Source organism: Dama dama, chromosome 19 (genome assembly GCF_033118175.1).
Source record: "Dama dama isolate Ldn47 chromosome 19, ASM3311817v1, whole genome shotgun sequence".
Lineage (NCBI taxonomy): Eukaryota > Metazoa > Chordata > Mammalia > Artiodactyla > Cervidae > Dama > Dama dama.
In genome coordinates, this window is record NC_083699.1 from 51,292,025 (window position 1) to 51,312,582 (window position 20,558).

Sequence of the window (20,558 nt, forward strand, 5' to 3'; positions counted from 1 at the left end):
CCAATTCTCCCACAGAAAACCCTGAACACCTTGGGCCCTGGAAGTACCAGGCACTGCTGCAGGCATGAGAGGTGGGCTGAAAGCAGGAGCAGGAAGGGGAGGCTGTTAAATGTCTGAACAAAGCTGTGACCCAGCAGAGCCCCTCATCCAGCCCACATAGCTGGCCAACAGCCCCCTGCATAGCCAGGAAAGAATACCACGGTTAACACCTGGAGAGACAGAATAAGAAATGCTCTGCCAGGAGACACCAGGTACAGGTGGGAAGAAGTACAGACAAACTGAACCTTGAAATCACCCATCTCCTCTCAACCCCTACCCCTTAGCACCTTCCCTTCCCTTTTCCAGAATGTTGCTAACCTAATCCCCCCACGAGGGTTATGAAGGAATGTGGTATGAAGAGGCAACTACAGATTATCCAATGTGTGTGATCTTATAGATCAGTTAGTTTGACCAAAGTTGCATAGCTAATAAGAAGCGGGACCAGCATCTGAACCTCCGTCTCTCTACATGACCCCAGGTCCTCTCAGGCCACTCCCTCTTTGTAGCCAGAAATCTTGCATTGAGTCTGAGCTTCACTCAATAGCTAAGATGCTCAGGCAACATCACTCAACCTTCCATAGACTTAGTGCTTCGCATCTGATGTGGAGATAATGATACCTCCCCTCGTGGGACAGCTGTGAGGATGAAAGGGGGTAACTTATCGAATATGCCTTATAAATCATACAGCACTCTAACAGTATCAGTTACTGTAATATATAATATAAATTTCCATCTCAGCAGAGTAGAAGACAGAAATGTGGCCATATTATAGTGTTTCTAAATATAATCTGCCATTGGATGCAACTTAACCTTCTCCACAGAGTAAAACCATCAGAAGGAGTTGTCCAGGAATGATTTTTCCTTTATTCTGCCCTGGCAGGATGTGCACAAAGCCTGAGGACCCCCTGCCTTCATACAGCAACCTTGAGAGTGCACCAAAAAGTCCAGTCCACCTTATTATTACATGTTATTCCAGAAAGGTCCACAACAAAATGCACATGGTTAAAGGAAAAAAAGAAAAGAATTTGTTAGAAAAACATGTTGATGCTGCTGTTTTTAATCCTCAAATAACCTGGGTAGTCAATAGAAACAACTGCCCTTGCCCAGTGCCCTCAGGACTCTGACCCGCAGATCAGCCCTCCTGAGAGGCACCTGAATTTCTGGACTGGGGGTTCAGGAAAGGGGAAGAGATGGTGCAGCTGGGCCAAGCGACAGCAAAGTGTCTACAGCAGAAACCACAAGAGCACCAAGTCTCAAGGCTTATCCACAGCTTCCTTCCTAGAAAGCCCAGTGAATCCCTCAGGTCATCTAACAGTTATATTCTAACCAGCTACTCTCAGAGTACACAAACCACCAAAGCCTCTGCCCCAGAGTTCACCCTCACACAGCAGAGAGGTTCAGGTCTACCAGAAATACACTGAGGCTGGGGCTTAAACGCAGCACTGTCTGCGGCCAGCCTGGTTAAGAACTCTTTATGGAGGGTCCATCTCCTCCTCATCTTGCCCCATCCCTACTCCACTCCCTAAACTAGGAGCACCTGCCCCTTGAAAGCCCTTAGGAAGTGTTTGTCCAACACAATAAACATGACACACACACGACTGCCATACTCTTGACCTTTGCAGAGGTCCTCTGCTGGGAGCACGTTACGAGGCGAGTCTGTGATAGCTCCTGGGAGACCCAGAGGGACCACAGAAGCCAGACAAGACCCAGGGCAGTCAGGGAGGGTCTGGGCTGAAGGGTGGTAGGAGAGAGCCGGTGGGGCCAGTCCAGGGTGGGTGGGGTGGGACCTTGAAAGCCTGGCTCAAAAGGCCCATCTGGCTGTGATCTCAGACTGGACAGTCGCCAGAAGGCTGGAGGTGAAGGGACTCCCCGGGTGGCCGCCCAAGTAAAGAGAAATGGTTCAATCCAAGAGGCTCGAGAGAAAAACAACAGAACTCAATGACTATTCATCTGTAAGCAAGGGAGGAAGAGAAGCTAAAACGACCCAAAGATTCTGTGCTCAGAAATGGAACAAGAACCAAAATTGCAAGAATGGAAAAGTAGAGGAGGCTTTTAACTCTGTTGAGGAAGGTGATAATAAGCTTAGGCAGATATGTGGACAAGACAACCCATCGAGGTATCCTCCAGACTGGAGAGTGAGACTCAATGAAGTCTCAGAGGTCAGGGTCCAGAGGCAGAAATAAGGAGGAGGAGGAGGAGGACCAGGAGAAAGGTCAGGAAGAAGGCAGGAAGTGCCACATCAACGCAGACCAGGGAGGAGACACACAGGCGAAGGCCAGGCCAAGTGCAGGGGGAGGCAGGCTGCAGAGAGACGCACCCCATGCAGGAGGGGCACAGGCAGCTGTAGGGTGGGGAGGAGGGCGGGCTGTCTCCACTGAAGGTGGGGAGCCGCGTGGACATTTGTGGGCACAGGAGAGGCAGGATCTGCCAGGAGAGGATCTGAAATATAGGGAACAGAGGAAAACAGTCGGGATAGATAGATCCAGGGGAAATCAGGGGACTTGGTGTGCAAAGAGCTAAGATGCTCGCTTTAATATCTCTGAGAGGAGGATAAGAGGCCCCTTATATGGCCTCAGACAGACCCTCACCTTAGCAAGCGACCACAGGGACAGGCGGGAGCACGGCCCTTTCCTCCCTCCTCTAAACCCAGGGGGACTCTCCTCCAGCCACTTAGCATTCTCCTTTCTCCTCCGCTTCAGTCTACCTTAACCTTTCCAGCATGCATACTCCTTCCCTCCCTAAATATGCAGCTCCAGTGAGCCTTGGATAGCCTTGCCAAGAGCCTTCCTGCAGACTTCATAAGTCACAACCCACAAACCTTGATAACAATAACTACGGCAACATAATAATGTTAATGATGCACAACTCTGTTTTGTCAAGCCCTCAGAGGGGGGGACAGGGCAACGTGTGAGAAGGAAGCCAGCCACCTTCGGAGCCAGCCATGGAGCTGTTCCTGGGTTTGGCAGGCAGGCAGGCTCTTTACATCCTAAGTCTTTCACTTTGGAGGAAGAAGAGAAAAAAATCCCCTTCTGTTGCCTATGCAAACTCCTTCTGACTTTCCCCCAATAATTGCTTTCTTTCTGCTCGCCAGCCCCAGCCTTCACAGTATTTCCATCAGGGCTGAACTACCCCAATGACTGGGCTGAGACCCATAAATCTTCCCCTGGGTGCAGGGCAGAACACACCTGGGAAGGACATTCTCTTCTTCTACTGCTGGGAAATATGGGCCCCAAAACCAGGTCCCGCTTGCATCAGAGAGCCAGTGTCCCCCATCAGAGTACTGGTCCCTAAACCCCCCAACCCCTGTCACAGCACAACACCCCTCTGAGAACACCAGGGCCCAGCATCAGAGAAGCAGCCCCCTCCACTAGAGCCCCTCCCCTCATCAGAGTACAAGGCACCCTACAGAGCCCAGCAGCCACTCAGGGTGCCCGACACAGAGGCCCTCCCCCCCACCCTCTACTGCAGCTGGAGGCAATGGGGTCGAGGACGCTGGCTTCTCCCCTCACCTTCCAAACAGGCGTCTGCCTGTTTTAGGGCCTGCTGGACACAGGGGCCTCCAGCCGAGAAGCTCGCGCTCTTCCCTCTGCGGTCTCACCACCCCACAGACACATGGGAAGAGCACTGCGTCTAGAGTCAGACAAACCTGGGCTCAAATCCAGGCACCGTCATTTACAGCAGGATGACATGAGGGGTTATGAGTGTCATCTCCTACCTATAACGAGGAGAAGATAATACTGACACCTGCCTTGCAGTGTTGGCTGAGGATCAGACAAGGGGTTTAAACCACACGGAGAACCTAACGTTATGCTTGGCACACAGTACAGAAGCATCGTAATTATCTGTATTAGTGCTATTAGTGCGACAAATCACAGACAGAGCAAGGACAACAGGAGACCCAGCACCACCTTTTCCTCTCCAGGGCCCTGCCTGCAATCAGACAGGACAGCACGTCCAAGCAGGAAGAAATGTGCACGTACACAAATCTAGCGTCCGCACCTAGAATAACCACCCGTCTGCACAGCGGACCAGACCCACAGGCCACACAGCACATGGAGGATGGTGCTTCCCGGTTTTGTGCCCATCTGCCCCTCTGGGACAAGTGGGCACTAGCCTCGTCCTACAGATGAAGAAACTGAAGCTCAGAGAGGTTAACTGACTTACAAAGGTCACACAGTAGATCAGGTCACAGAGTTCAGGCCTCCTAGGTCCTGGCCAGAGGTAGTGGCTTACCTCTACCCCACAAGCTCCCTAGACTCACAGCACCCCAAGTGGACCCTTCCCAGAAGCACCTCCTTCCCGCAGTTGGGGGAAATCAAATCAGCCAGGATAAGCCAAAATCTTTCAGAATGGGCAAGGAGGGTCCCAGCAGGGATTTACACCAACTCTCTACTTCCTGCAAGCCCAGAACACCTGCTGTCCGCCACCCTTCTCAAGACCCTGGGGCTGTCAGCCCAGATCTGCAGTTCATCAGAGGTGTGTGCAGGGTCTGGGTTCCCTTCTGCCTCCTCTCATTCTAACACGCCGCATTCACAACTTCCTTTCTCTTCACTTAACCTCACCCACGATCACCACCAGGCTAGACAGAGAGTCATGCAATTCTGGAAAATAACAGGAGATCAGTCCTTGCCACATTACACTCTCAGCTTTAAAAAGCTCCGGATCTCTGGGGTACGTGCCAGCACCCTCACATTCTCCATAGCCCAGGATGCTGTCTGTTGTTATAGATTCACTATTCAATGCAGATCATGAAGCCAGAGGTATTCAATTATGTAAAAGTGACTTGCTAAAGGAAGAAGAGTTGAGGACAGAAGTTTAACATTTAGGAAAAAAGGTGGAGGTGGGACTTGACCTTCTTTTTGCTCTGTCACCTGAAAAAAAGATAGCCTTCTTATGTTTGGAGCTGTGAAAAAACTGGTTTAATTTAGTGTAGCCCACATCTTACTCAAAATAGTTTTGAAATGTCAGAATCTAAGTCTAGACTCTTAGGAAGCTGGTGGTAAAGGGATCCAGGAATAAGGTTAAAAACAGATGACCTGAACCCCAGGTTAGAGAACTCCAGCTGGCTGAGTATTTGAGAGCTAGAGGTTTGGTAGAAAGAGTCAGAGACCCAAGTTTTGTGCTGGTTTTGATATTTACTGACTGTGTGACTTTGGACAAGCCATGCCTCCTTCTCTCTGTCTTTCTCTGTAAAATGAACGGGTTGAAAGTGATTTCCAAAGTCCTTTGCAATTATGATATTCTGCAAACCTCGTCTAGTGACCACTACCAGAGAAGTACAGTGAGGTAATTACACCTCATGAAGAAACTGCTGAGTTGCCTTGGGCTTGTGGCCACCCACATTAAAAGTCAAACCTTTCAGTCTTCCCTGCATCAAGTGTGGCCCTGTGGCTAAATTCCAGTCCCTGGACTGTAAACCGAAGTGTTATGCAGCAACTTTTAGGAAGTGTCCTTAATAGAGTCTACAAATTTTCTTAGTCCCTTCCTCCTTTCTGCTCCCTAGAATCTAGAAAGATGGCTGGAACTTAAGCAGCCACCTTGAGACAATGAGGTGGAAGGACTTGCTAAAGATGTAGAGTTATCAAAATAGAAAGCACCTGGGACTCTGATACCACAGAGGAATGTACTGGCCCTGGAACACCCCTTTCCAGACTTCTCTGTGAGTGGAATAAAGAATTTCTTTGAGGCACTATCATTCTGGGTTTTCTGGCACACATGCAAATAGATTTTGAGTGCCTACTGAAACAAAAGCTTTAACTAGAAAGAAATATTAACAACTACTCCAGTTGGGATATTTCAAAGCATCTAAAGCATCAAATCATGCATTACACTTTAGATCAACTGCTACAAGGAAGGAGACAGACTACCAAGGGTTTGATTTACTGTGTTCCTCCTAATTACTCGAGTTTCACTGTGCCTATTTCCATCCCAAGTATCTTGGTCACCTGGTGATGGCTACCCACAAATGAAAGAAAAACTAATAACTCTTCAGGTTCCCCACAACCTCAGCCCTTTACTATTAATAGTAAGGAGACCAACAGGCCAGGATATCCCTCAGAGTTAAGCTGGGTTGGTTGGTTTCCAGATAGAAGACTCCTTTAAACATTCCTCCATGTCGTCTCCAGCCTCCAGAGCCAAGTACTCAAAATCTCCTGAGGCTGCTCAGCACATTGGAGTCTGGAAGGTTGCAGAAACTAAATATGTTAATGCACAGAAGTCCATGTCCTACCATTTCATCTTGGATGGCTCCAGTCATTAGAAAGTTCAAATCCCTCCCCCTCCCAAGCCATTCTGCCAGCCTACCACACTCTGAAGACAGCAAACACATTCCCTCTTAGGATTCTGTAGGTGAAATTCCCCAATTCCTCATGTGCCCCTAAGCCCCTCAATGTCCTGAATGGTCTGCCCCAGACACACCCATGCTCCCAGCTCCCAGAGCTATCCCAAGGCCAGGAGTGGGGTGGCAGAGCCTGAAGGGAGTAACGTGCCATATTACACTATAATTTACTTTGGGAAATAAATATCTATGCTTTCATAATTCAAAATACAGGAAATTAATCTCAACACAAACCTTGATTTTTTGGATCACGGTTTTAAAAAAAAGTTGAGAAACACCATTAGTGAATCTCTTAAAATATGACACCCGACTGTCATATAGTGCTGGCAAAGACTTAAGCCAGTACAATTCTTTTGAAAAGCTATTTGGCACAATTAATCAAGTACCTTAAAAGCATTTCTGCTCCTCCACGTGGTAATTCCACTTTTGGGAATGTGTCCCAAGGAAATTCACAGAGATTCTGACACATATATGACTCATTCATTCCTACTCAAGAGTCAGAAATTGTAAACAACTTAAATATCCAACATCGGGGGAAACTTTTCTTAGAGTAAACCACTTGACAGGATGAAACAGGCATTTAAGTGATGTTTTCAAAGATTGTACAGTGAAAAGATATTTGTTTTAATGTTAAGTTTTTTAAAACAGAATTTAAAATGTAGATGGTATGATTACAACTATACAGCCAATTATGCTAAGAAAATGACCGGAAGAAAAAGAAATTCACCAAAGTAAGCCTTTGTCCTTGAATAGATTTTATTCTTCTCCTTTGTGTATTTTTCTAACCATAATAGGCATGCCCGATACAAATACTTTTTAAAAATTACCATCATTTGGCTACCATCATGGAAACAATTAACAATCTCCAAGTATTTCTCCACTACAAGAAAATGTAACTTTATAGTTGAGAAATCTGGCAGAAACCTCAACTAAGGGACCAATGTTAACACCACCAAGAATGGGTCAAATGAACATATGTTTCCTGATAGAAGGCACCAAAGGAAGGGAAATATCATCCAAAACAAAACTGAGGGACATTCCTCAAAAATGCCAAAGTCCCAAAAGACAAAGACTGAGAAAGTGGCCCAGATTAAAGGAGATTAAAGAGACATGACAATTAATTCAAATTCAACATGGGATTCTGGATAAAGTCCTGAGCCAAGTGCTACATTCCTGATTTTGACTATTGTACTCTGGTTATATAAGAGAATGTCCTTGCCTCTTAGGAAACAATAAAGTATTTATGGGACAAAGGAGAATTGTGTCTGTAAACTTTATATATGCAGAGGGAGAGTATGATAAATGTGATAAAATGTTATTATCTGTGGAATCGGGTGAAAGGAAGATGGAAATCCTTTATACTCTTCTTGCAGCTCTTCTCTAAGTCTATCTCAAAATTAGAGTTAGGGAAAAAACACCTAAAATAAGACAGAAAAAAAAAAGAGATTCCCAGATGTCCAGAATACAACCAAATACTGCCCCCCGTCTTTCACAGGCCTCCTGATACCCTCGACCATCCATCCAGTGTTCACTGGCACTTTCCCAAGCGAGAGGGGTGCTTATCTTCCCCTCTTCACTTTGAGCGGACTGACTGCTGCAGGCTCCTCTGCTCACCTGACAGTGTGGAGTTTTTTAATAAGAACTATTATACAGAATCCGCAGAGAACTCTGCATGCAACGCATGCCGAGAATGGCTCTGACGAGAGAGAAAAAAAGGGCGAGAGAGAGAAATGTTCATTTTTAAATATAGGTAATTTATGCTCCTTAAATGGACAAATTGTAAGCATCTGTCACCAATCACCATGGCTAAATATCCTCTTCACAAGGAGCTAAGGCCTGACCTCAAACCAAGTTTGAAGATTTCACCACTGATATTTCCCAGTGTTCAAAAGTCCACCACCCAGCAGCCTTTGAAATAAAAATGAACACTGCCTGGATGGCACGTGCGTGTGCGTGTGTGTTTGTGTGGCAGAAAGACAGAGCCTGGCCCTTGGAATGTGGACCCCTGACTAGCTGCAGCTGAGGAGCTAAATGTGCTAAAGAAAGAGAGGGAAACTGGAAAGCACTCAGCTGGGATGGAACCCAACCCGAGAGAGGACTCTTTAATCCTGAGAGGACTCTTTAGTCCCAACACCGAGGGCCTGGGGATGAGGCCATGATCATCGCAAGAGCTGTGAGTTTAGAGTGCTCCTGTGTGCCCAGGAGCCAGCAAAACTGCTCACATGACTTTCCAGTTCATTCTCTTGGCAAGTGAATTAAGTAGGTACTTTCATTATACCTAGTCTATAAATAAGGAAGTCAAGACAAAGAGTTAGAAACTTGCTCAACATTACCCGGCAAGTAGGTAAGAGAGCTCTGACTCGGACCCAAGGTGAAGTGGAAAGACCAAGAGCCACGCACGTCTCACCACTTGCTCCCATGAATGAAAAGCCAGGGTATGTCTTATATTTTGCTTCCTTTAAAAACCACACCTTTGATGTGGGCTCCACAGTTTTCCCACTCATTTTCCGTGGCACAAACGTGGCTGTCAACAAGGGACAATTCGGGGGCAGGACGACTGATCCAAGAGCTTATAAAAACAGGTTTTTTTATCCTGAAATTGCAACTGCAGTGCATTTAACCAGGACTTAAGTCCCTAAAGCTTTTAATGTTGTGGAAAACCTCTTTAAGAGCCAAGAGGGCTCTGGGCTGCTGCCAGCCTGGTGTGCCAGGCCTGCTAACGAGGAAGAGCTGGGGGAGGAAGCAGAGAAGCAGGCAGCAGGGCCCGAGGAAGAGCAGGTGAATTCCCACTCCGGAAACCCAACCCTGTCTCAAAGCTCCATTAATTGAAAAGAAAATAACAATTCAAGGGCTCATGACCCATGAGATACATCTGTGCTTTGACATACAGTATCTCATTCAATCCCCTAAAGCTGAGATTTGAAATCAGTATTTTCTATCCCTCAGGCCTTAACCCAAGAACAGAGTTATAAAATCGCTTCAATGGGTTACCACCAGCATTTCTTTAAATAACAGTAAGAAGGAAACATCAGTGTGTACATTGGTAGCAGGACTGTGTATTCAGTGAAAAATCTGCATCTGTTATGTTCATATATAGATATATGTACTTGGTTATAAATGTAAAATGCAAAACTGTTCTTGCAGGAATTTCAGTAAAAATGTTTGAAAACCTGCTGTAAACAATCTGTGTGGGAGGTGTACCATCCCTACTTTAGAGATGTGAAAACTGAGGTTCAAAGAAGTGAAGGCACTCAACTTAGGTGATGCCTAAAACAGCAGAACCGGGACTCAGAGGTCTTGTAGGCACAGATCACAAGCTCTTGTCTTTGCCTGTCAATGTCACACTTCCCACTGGTGAACCTCAAGCTCTCTCCCCTCCCCAGAGCTGCACCCAAACAAGACCCAAGAGGCCAGAAAGTCGGCTTCCCCTTCCAATCTAGCTACTGAGCACAACCAACTGGAAAGAGCTTCAAGGACAGCAGGAGCCATCCCTTCTCTGCTACCTGTTGTGCACAATTCCCACAGAAAAAAGCAAAAACGGCACATGCTCCAGCCAAGTGAGTCTCACAATGTCACTGGTGTATGTGGCTTTTATCATGGGCAGAAGTTGTGTCATGCCACTCGGCCCAAAGAGGCAACCTTGGCTGGCAAGATATTGTCCACCACGTAAAATTAATGTTAGCTTGTAAATGTCTCTGGTTTGTAGCTGCACAACAGCAGTAAGTAAAAGCTTTCTGGAAAGACAGCTTCCTGGGCCTCACCCTTGAAGAAAATCATCTCGTAGATCTGAAGAGCCCAAGAATCCATTTTTACACATACCTCTTTAAGGTGGTCAGAGTCACAGCTGGGTTGGAAGACCACTAACCCATCTTTCAAAAACCTCCTCTCTGGACCCCATACCATTCCCCACTCCTTCACAGCCAGAATTTTCCACCTCCCTCCTCCCCTTCTGAGCAGTCCTTAGCATCCTCAGATCTGCCCCCCACCACCAAAGAGGCTCCTGGTGGAGGTTCGGCAATGACCTCCATGCAGACGACCCTCCAGGTACCTCCACTTCTCCTTTCGCTCAGCCCTGGCAGAACACACTTGGTCTCCCTTCCACCTCTCCCACATCCCTTACTGTCTTCTTTGTAAATCCACTGCCACCATCCTGTAAATGCAGCACTTCCTCCGGGCTCACTCAGTCCATCTTCTCTACCTGCCCTACACCGTCCCCTGGGGCACCCCACCTGAGCCCACCCCTACATTAACAGCCCCACCCAGACCTCCCTTCTGAGTGCCACAACCTCACATTCTGCTCACTCCATGGCTCTTCAACAGGGAGCCAGTATAATTTTCAAATTTAAAAACCCAATTTTCATGCAAAGATTGAGCATATTTCAAAGTGTTATTAATTAAATAAGGGGCCCACTAAAATGACAAAGCTAGGTCAAAAGAGGATGTAAGAAAGAAAAAAAACAGGTTAATAAAAATATTTTGTTAAAGAAGTTACAGGGAATTCCCTGGTGGTCCAGTGGTTAGGACTCCACACTTCCACTATTGGGGGCACTAAGATCCTGTAAGTTGTGCGGCGCAGCCAAATTTTTTTAAAAAAGATGTTATAAGAAACTTACAAGTGGTCGATGAGAAAAGGTATGATATGATTGCTAAATGAGATAACAAGCCAGTTAATATCCTGAAGAATTTCTCTTCCCTAGCTAATAGCAATCATCTGCATCCTTTCTAAGTTTACAGAGTGTGGGTCCTAAGGAATAAAAAACATAGTGACAATCCCTAAAGCACCGGATGCCCCTGAGGTGGGCTTCCTAGACAATGTTCCAGTGTGACATTAGAAAGTCATAAAATCATATTTAATTTCTAAGTTTTGGGATAATTTTTCTTACACTGGGGTCTGTGAATTTGGATGGGATCTTTATCTTCACTAATTTCACTGAAATAAATAAACTGCATCTTTATTTTCACTAATTTCACTGAAATTTAGTCTTCCCTTTATTATGAATGTAGGTAACCAATTACAGTAGCACTGACAATGTCCGTGACTTTGTCACCAATAGAAATCATATCTTCTCAGCACAAGAGGGTTATTGCAGATATCTATGCTCATCACTACTTACAATTTACAGAAATTATCAAATCTGTCACTAGATCTTCCTACATGATGCATTAAAAAAAATACATACTACTTTGTCACAATTTGTTAAAATATTTTGATAACTATTTCAATATCACTGGTTTCTTCTATAATCCTATGCATTGTTTTATACATTTAAAAACATTTTTTTGAGAAAGGGTCCATAAGTCTTCAGAGAGGCCTTTTCTGACACCCTGCAATAGGGTAGGGATCCTTGTTACACATGCTCTAACCACTCTATCTCCCACCTTCCAGCACTTCCTACTTGAATTAAATAATAAATTAGTGGCCTCTCACCAGGCAATGGGAGGAAGGGATGGTATCCATCCTTTTTATCAGTTTGTCCCCAATGCCTTGGCACAGTATGTCTGGCTCATAACAGAGTCTCATGAGGTATCTGTTAAAAACAAAAAAAGAAAGATCTGTGGAATGAATGAACATGATATATGTAACATGCACATGGTGGTCCATGTTCCTTTGAAATAAGGAGCATGTACAACACCCTGCCCAGGACCCAGCCAGGTCAGACTCCTTGGTGAGAGCAAACCTGCTTGTTCCTCAGGAGCCTGCCCTACTTGGCCCTAGAGCAGAGCTTTCCAGCCAAGCCCACGACTTGGCTCAGAAGCTATATCACCCTTATGTTTAAGCCCCCGCGTAAGCCCTCGACCTCGATCTCCATTAATACCTTCCAAGACAAGGATTAAAGGATCTGCTCACGAATTAAAGACATCTGCTCATGCCAAGGGGCTAGAGGAATGGTGGGATTCTTTGCAGTGATGGATGCTCTTACTCCTGCCCCGGCCAGCAGTGAGGAGCAGGAAACCCTGAAGCCGGGCACAGGCTCATCACCAGGCCATGTGCGCACAGAGCACACATCCAAGCTGGGGGCTCAGTATGACCTCAGGGAATAAAAAGATGGAAAAGCTATTCCAACTCCACATCTCCACCCCTCACCACATAACTGCAAAGCTAATTATTTAGAAGTGATTGTAAACTGGTGAACGGAATGAGGCCCTGATGGATGTAGGTGGTCAGAGGGGACAGTTACCTAGAGCCCAGCAGGGAGGATGATGAGAAGGGTGAGGAGGATGGTCAGGGAGAGCCTGGCTGCAACCCGCCTCCCGTATTCAGGCCATTAGAGAGCTAAAGAGCAAGGATCATGGATACCCCAGGTAAATGGCTGGTGCTGCTATTTCAGAAAATAGCACCTGCGAAGGAGGCTGCTCAGTCAGGTGATCCATTCATCTGTCTATGCCCTCCCCTTCCAGTCCATGCCCATCACTGGTCTCTCTCTCCCCACTCTGTCAACTTACCCATCTCTCTCTCTTGAAGTAATAGGACTCAACCAGCTTATCTTACCCAGCTCGTGTGGGACGCAGAATTACACAGACCTGAAATACACTGAAATACTTTGCAAGCCCTCTACAATGTACCAGGTGTTTTATAATTCTCATCGACAGGTCGAATGGGAAGCCAGAGACTCAGGTTAGTGCTGCAGGTTGGGTGAGGCACAGTGCTCCTTCCCTCTCCCACCACGATGCCAGGTGTGGGGGAAATGAAAGGAGGGCAAGAAAACCATCGACGTCTGGTAATGCAGGAGAACTTAGGCTCTCTTCATCCTGGGGGTCACTCTCTGGTCCACTGTCAGCCTCTAAAACCTACTACAACCACCAAGGGAAACACAAGAGCCTCACAGAACAAAACCACAAAGCTGGGGCAAACCCTCCAGGGAGGCAGTGTGGTTGGTATCTCCAGTCTCAAGAGAGGATCCACTTTCAGAAAAAAGGGGAAAAGCAGAGTGCTTAAATTCTTAGCCCCTCTGGGCACACACACCCACACCCCCACCCATCCAGAGGCTCTGAAGGGCCCACTGCAGAGGAGCAAGGAGCCATCAGGACCTCGGCTCCAGGGACCCATGATGGCAAGAATCCAAGAATCCCATGGTACAGCCCCCTACCCACAGCTCACAGCCTCCACTCACAGCCCCTCTGGCCCTTCACTGGCTACCAGGCACCCCTTCTCCAACCACCTGAGGTGCCTGCCCGTTCCTATTTATTGGGCGTGCCCATGTGACATGCACTGTGCTGGGTGCTCCCTGTATTATTTCTGATCCTTTCAACTCTGCACAATGGGTATTATTACCACTGCTGACAAACAAGAAAATAGGCAGGGCCCAAGGTCACACAGCTCCAGAGTGTGGCAAAAAGCCCATGTTCTTTCCATAACATCACCCTGAACTTCATCTTGTAGATAACACAGAAGAAAGTAAGAGGAAGAAAGTGTTGTTTTGGGAAAATTAATCTAGTCTCTCCCACTCCAACCCAACCCTCCACTGTGGCCTCACTGTTCTTGTTATTAAAAAGGGCAACTTTCATTATGTCTCTCCATTGCCTACAGATTTGAGTTCTGAAAGCTCTGCCAGGCATCTAAGGTTTTTTTACTGGATTCACTTTTCTAGTCTTATTTCCCCAGCCCCAGACTCAAATCCTTCCATCCAGCCAGCCTGGTCCATTGCTCCTCATTGCCTACATTTCTGTCTTGGACTTCCTGCCTGCAACACTGATTCCTTCCAGCAAACACGGACCAGGGGTGACTGCATGTCAAGTCTGGGCGAGGTGCCAGCACACAGAGGATCCCCACTGCCACAGAGGTCAGGGTCTGCCCTCCTTGTGAGGCATAAGCCGGGGCCCTTCCCTGGTCACTGGGTGCCCCAGAGGCTGACCCTGGACAGAATCCACAGGACCCTGTTTGCCGCTCCTAAGGCACCTGACCATTCCCCCAACTCACGTGCCAGTTCTTTTTTAACACTTCCTCTGTAAAGTGCTTATTTCTGTGGGAAAAGTGCACTCCAGGTTCCAAGCAGCATTATAACTGGCAATTAGGCCCCCAGGCCAGCCCACAAGAGCCTATTAAATATATAATGGTGTAGAACCTAAATACATATACATTAAAAGCTCAGCAGGAGAGACCAGGCAAACATCTCCTGTTCCCTGCACCTCCGCCCCCTGTCCCACCAGATTCTCAGCTTCACGCCACCCTCAGGGGCAGAGGCCTGGGCAGTGGCGTGGGTGGAAGGAAGCAGGTGGGAGTTGGATGACATAGATGGAGTGGGAAGAATGCCCATCTGTAATTCAGGAACCTGGCTCTCACACCCGCCTTATCTTTACAAACTAGGTGGCCTCACGTGGTGAGTCCCTTCTCTCTCAAAGCCTCATTTTTCCCTTATAAAATCAGAGAATTTTGAGTTAGGTCAATAGTGCTCAGAGAATTTTGAGTTAGGTCAATAGTTCTTAGACTTCTGAAGCTCACAGAGTAGCAGGATATATTTTAAATTATAATTTAAATAATTTTTAAAAATATATTTTAAATATGTTTAAAATATATTATACATATAACATACAAATTTGAATTTAGATTTTTATCAATCGAAGGCTTTTTTTAAAAAATCACAATAGAGTATCACTGCTTTCATCTTTTTTCCCAAAAGGACACTCTAAGCCACTCCCGGAGCACCCTCTCAATATGGACACCATGGCAGAGAAATTAAGTTTTTAAACTGGAAATACTTGGAATCATGAAAAAAAAGAAAAAATTTACCATTGTTATTTTTCCCATTTGTCTATGAACCTGTGAAAATGTCATCACAGCCCAGCTCCGGGCCTCAGCCTGACACTGAGACCCTTGAGCAGGGTGAGGTCGTGTCCTCCCAAGTTCTGGATGGAGACTATAGGACAGTCAGCACGGATGGCCTGAGGAAGGGCTGACTGCAGGGACAGCATGAAGGGCCAGGCAGCCTCGGGGGTGGGGGACAGGACAGCCTGGCCGCCCCCCCAGCTGCAGGCCCCAGGCAGAGATACCCAGCCTGGAAGGGCTGGGACCAGCTTGTCCAAGTGTTGACTGCAGCTCTTTCCACGTCATAGTGTTGGAACACTGGGAGTCTCCAAAGAAACATTTTTTTTTAAAGTTCCTTTACTAACTTCTGATTAAAAGCTGATGTGCATTCATATAGAAAACTTGGGAAATATAAAAAAAGCATAAACAAAGAAGTAAACAAAAGTCACCCACAACTCCACCTTCCAGAGCAATCACTGTTGACATTTGGATGTTCGGCTAATCCCTCACTTCTGTAGCTATCTTCAGCCACCCTGGGATTCCGTTTTGTATCCCGCTTTTCCCCTAATTATCATACACAAGTACTTTTCATGTCCGTAGATAGTCCTCATAAGCATTATAAAATATTTTGAAAATAAATCCAGCATTCTAACAAATACATATATCCTTTATAAACATCACTTTCCATGGTATGGATAGGGCTACAAGTAATTTAAACATGTTGCTATTGTTAAGCACGTAAGCCACTTCCATATTTTTGCTACTGTAAAAAATATGATGTGTGTACACCCCTGTCCATGAATCTCTGTAGACCCCTTCACACTTCTTTGCGTCTCCTGGGTCATAGCCCAGTGCCCTGCACATATCAGCTCTCAGTAAATACTGAGTGAATAAAGAAACCCAATCAACTCCCAGGAGCTGGGGAACCCTTATCACATGGACACAGTTTATATTTACAGAGGCCCATCCTGGTGTCCAGGCTTCCTCAGTGGCTCAGTGGTAAAGAATCTGCCTACAATGCGGGAGCCGCAGGAGACATGGGTTCGATCCCTGGGTTGGGAAGATCCCCTGGGGGAAGGCACAGCAACCCACTCCAGTAATCTTGCCTGGAGAATCCCATGGACAGAGGAGCCTGGCAGGCTACAGTCCATAGGGTCGCAAAGACTTGGACACGACTGAGCAACTTGGCATAGCAAGGCACCCTGGTGTCCACTCACCGCTTGTCACTCGCTCTACACCTCAGTCTCACACCTGCTAAGCCAATCTTGGGCTTGGGGAAAGGAGAAAATGCCAGTGCCTTGCTGATGACTCCCAGGTTCTAGCGCTCTCAGCAAACCTACCCCCTCTCCACACCTCCCAGTGGAGGGCATCAGCAGATCTCAACTGCCTAGATGACTCCCACACTCGCTCCTGACAGCTCAGCTCACCCCTCAGGAAAGTCATGGCTGACCTTCCCTCTAAATTAATGTACAGCTCTCCTTCAGTAGTGCTCCCAGAACTTCGAATATGGGTACTCACTCTTCTGTCTTTATTTGCCCACAGCACTGACTTCCCCGCCCAACTCAGGGCAACACCAGAGGGCAGGAACAATGTGTGTTTTGCCCTCCATCTCAAATCCAACCCAGAGCCAGCCAATAAATGAATGTTTGCTGAATGAAACTTCTTTCTGGTCAGAGTCCCAAGTCTTTCATTTTCACAGGAGGGAAAAGGAAGGGGAAGTAGAAAGTAGACCTTCTAAAACAGACTGAGTTCAAACACCTTTCCGGGGTGGCCTTGGAGATGGCCCCCTCTGCACAGTCCAGCAGCCCTGCCTGGCCCAGAGACAGCCCAGGCCAACTGGCTGAGGGAACAGAATGCATTGTATCAAACAAACCTAAACAAACCTGGGGAAGTGATACTGCCCCACTCCAGCCCGTTTCTAAGAGGGAGAAACAGATCTAGAGGGGCAGGGAGCTTCCTTTTCTACTCACTTTCAGACAACCAGAAACCACTGGGCCACTCCTCACTGGTGATCCCAGAAGGGCAGAGTATTGAGAGATGGAAATGTTTAAAACAACTCAATCCACACTACATTTTTCCTCCTCACCCGTTGTCCAGCATCCTTGCCACACACCACCACCCCCACCCCCACCCCCCAAAAAAAACCCTGGAAAATCCAGCTTGGAAAGAGTGCCAGCAGCAGGAGTCTCTTTTCAGGAACTTCAGGAAAAGAAGGAGCCAAAACTGTCCTAGAATAAGGGAGACCAGAAACTACAGGAACACCAAGGCCAAACCCGGGTCCCTGGATGCTGTGGACACACCCATTCCGACCTCTCTCAGCAATGCCCTGGGGAACACTCTTCCACTCCCAAACCCTAGAGTAGCAAACTGCTCCGGAGAGCCCACACTCCCATAACCCTGGCCCGTCCCTCCTCCCCTCTAGTAGGGTTTCGAAATTTACAGAGCTTCCTCCTCCAATTTGTCATCCGATCATCCTGGCAACCTTGCGGGGGGTGAGGGGTGGGGTGGTATCTAAAGCGTCCCCATTTCACGGATGAGGAGACTAAGTCACCTACATTAAACGATAGGCCGCATCACAAGCCAGAAAGTGGCTGAGGTTCCAGCCAGCCTCAGTTGGGTAATGGAGCAGAACTCCCCGCCCCGGCGACCCCACCCGGCCCAGCCAAGTCTGGCCGGCGGGGGCTGCGGGAGGGCAGGCCACATGGTGGCCGGCAATTTCCCGGCTGCCCAGGGCCAAAACCAAGAACTAGGTGGTCCTAAAACAAGGTTTCCGGCAGTGCAGGTGCCAAGCATCCCCTTCCTACCCCAAACTCACACAGGTGCAGGGCCCCGAGTCTGGGGCGCTGCGCCTCCGCAAGCCGCCGGCTTTCCGCCCTAGCCCGTGGCCGCCCCCTGACCTGCACCCCGGTAAAGTCGTGTCCACCGCGCAAGCCCCCGGCCAACAATCGCCCAGCGCCCCCGGGCTCCCCTACCCCGGGCTCCCTCCGACCTTTGAGCGCCGTAGCACTCCTCAGGGAGGGCACGGCGACCGCCCCGCCGCCTCCGGCACAGCCACCGGGTCCCCGCCCGTCCAGCACGCATGCCCCCACCCAGGCGCCCGGAGGCATCATCTCCCCGCAAGTCCCGGGAGCGCCGGGAGCAAGGAGCTTGGACCTGCACGCCGGGCGCACGTGCCGTCCCTGCCCGAACCCCAGCGCCACAGCCTCACCCAGACCGCCAGCAGCAGGAGCAGCCACGCCGGCACGACCCGCGCCATCCCTGCTGCCGCTGCCCCCAGCCGGCTCCGGTCCCCACTCGGGCTCCCGCGACCGCAGCTTCGCCGGGTGCCACCGCCGCCGCCACTTCCCAACTGCTCCCCGCCTCCGAGTTCCCGGTGCCACGTCTGCCAAAGCATGCGCACCACGCTGGGAGAGCCGGCCCGGGAGAAGTGCGTGCTGGGAGTTGTAGTTTGCAGCGCGGCTGAACTTGGCCCCCTGGCCAGGTAGAATCAAGAGCCTAGTGCAATATGGTCAAGGTCAGAGTAAGGGAAGGCAGTTAACTTGGGGGCTTACTCTGTGCCTAGAACTTTAGAAAAAAACATGTCCTTCGGCTCACAGAGAAAAGATTTATTTTCCCCACATTGAGGATGACGAGGTGGCCCAGAGAACTTAAGGAATTTGACCCAGATCACACAGCCTGCAAATGGCACAGTCCAGTGCAGCTTGTGGAGGGCCGAAAAGCCCTCCTCCCTGCCTCCCGCCTACTGTTCCTTTTTTTCATTCAAGAAACTTATATTGACCTGTTGGAAAACAATTTGACATTTCCTCAGAAAGTTGAAGACGGATTACCATATAACCAAATAACCACATTCCTGGACATATACCCCAAAGACTTGAAAACAGGCATCCAAACAACTACTGTTACACAAATGTTCACAGCAGCGTTATTCACAATAACCAAGAGGTGGAAACAACCCAGGTGTCCACTGAGAGATAAATGGATAAACAAAATGGGATATATTCATACAGTGGGATATTGTTCCATCATTAAAAGTAGTGAGCTACTGATACATGCTACAATGTGGATGAAGCTCGAAACTGTTATGCTAAGAAATACACTAGACACAAAAGTACGCATACTGTATGATTACATTTTTATGAACCATCCAGAAATAGGCAAATTCAGAGGCCCAGAAAGTAGATTAGTGGTTTCCTGGGGCTGAGAGGAGGAGGGACTGGTGAATGACTGCTCACTGGGGGCAGGATCTCCTTTGGGGGTGATGAAGATGTTTTTAGGCAAGACATAAGTGATGGTTGCACAACCCTGTGAATGTACCAAATGCCACTGAATTGTACACTTTTAAATGGTTATTTTTATGTTTTGTGAATTTTATCTCAATAAAAAAACCGTTATTGAACCCATTCATGTGCTAAAACATTCATGCATGGAATCAGTTATTCATTCAAGAATGTTTATTAAACACCTACTATATTCTGAGGCTTGAGATGGACAAGGCTGTACAATCTAGGATGGATAGGTTATAGCTGAAAGAGCTTTTCATACTGTCTGGAGGTCCCAAGCTCAATGCCTAAAAGTCATCCTTGATCCATCCTCACTTCTCAACAGGCCCATTCAACCCATCACCACGTCATGTCAGTTCTACTGCCAAAATATTGGATTGGCCAAAAAGTCTGTTCAGGTTTTTCTATAAGATGTTACAGAAAAAATTCAAACAAACCTCTTGGCCAACCCAATATGTCTCTTCTGCCACCTCCCAAGTCCAAGTCACTGACATGTCTCACCCCATGCAAGGGTAAGACTGTGCCTTCTGTTTGCCTGCTCCTTCCTCCCTATACCCCCTACAATACAGTTGTTAAGGTCAGTTGGATTTTGTTTGCCATTTCCTTGAAGCCCTCCAATGGTTTCCCATTGCCCATCAAATGAAATCCAAACACTTCCGCATGAGCTGTGAGCCATGAATGGTCTGGGCCTGACCTCTAGACTTCATCTACTGTCTCTCCTCTATGTTGTCTACTTGGCTCCAGTTAAACAAACCATCATTTCCTGCACATTCCCGGCCATCAGAGCTGTTCCTACTCCAAGGCTAGTACTTTTCCTATTCTCCCTACCTTAACACTTTCCCTGGCCCTTGGTCCAACTGACACCTTCTCATCCCTTCAGGGCTCGCCTCTGTAAGAGAAAGGCCCTTGGAGCAACCCATTTAAAGGAGATTTTACCCTCTCCAGCCCAACCCCCTTATTCTCTAACTCAGCTTCCATTGTTTCTTCGCTAGCACTTTACCACATTCTGCAATTACTTCTTTAGCTGGTATGTTCATTTTCTGTTGCTACAAGTGGAATATAAGTTTCACATCTCTCTTGTTAACCACTTAACTTCAGAGCCTAGCATAGGACCTGAGCCTCGGGTGGTTTTTGGAATTCTTTTTGATGAGTAACTGAA

At 47.6% G+C, this 20,558-nt stretch overlaps 1 protein-coding gene across 1 annotated transcript in view; it reads right to left on the minus strand.

Annotated features, from left to right (window-relative positions):
• The window catches only part of PDIA5 (protein disulfide isomerase family A member 5), a 90,655-nt gene extending 72,155 nt beyond the window's left edge, over positions 1 to 18,500 (minus strand). The window contains exon 1 of the mRNA XM_061167006.1: positions 18,328 to 18,500. Within this exon, the coding sequence (XP_061022989.1) occupies positions 18,328 to 18,375 (48 nt within the window). The 5' untranslated portion in view covers positions 18,376 to 18,500. The remainder of the gene's footprint in view (positions 1 to 18,327) is intronic.
• Between the last annotated feature and the right edge of the window lie 2,058 nt (positions 18,501 to 20,558).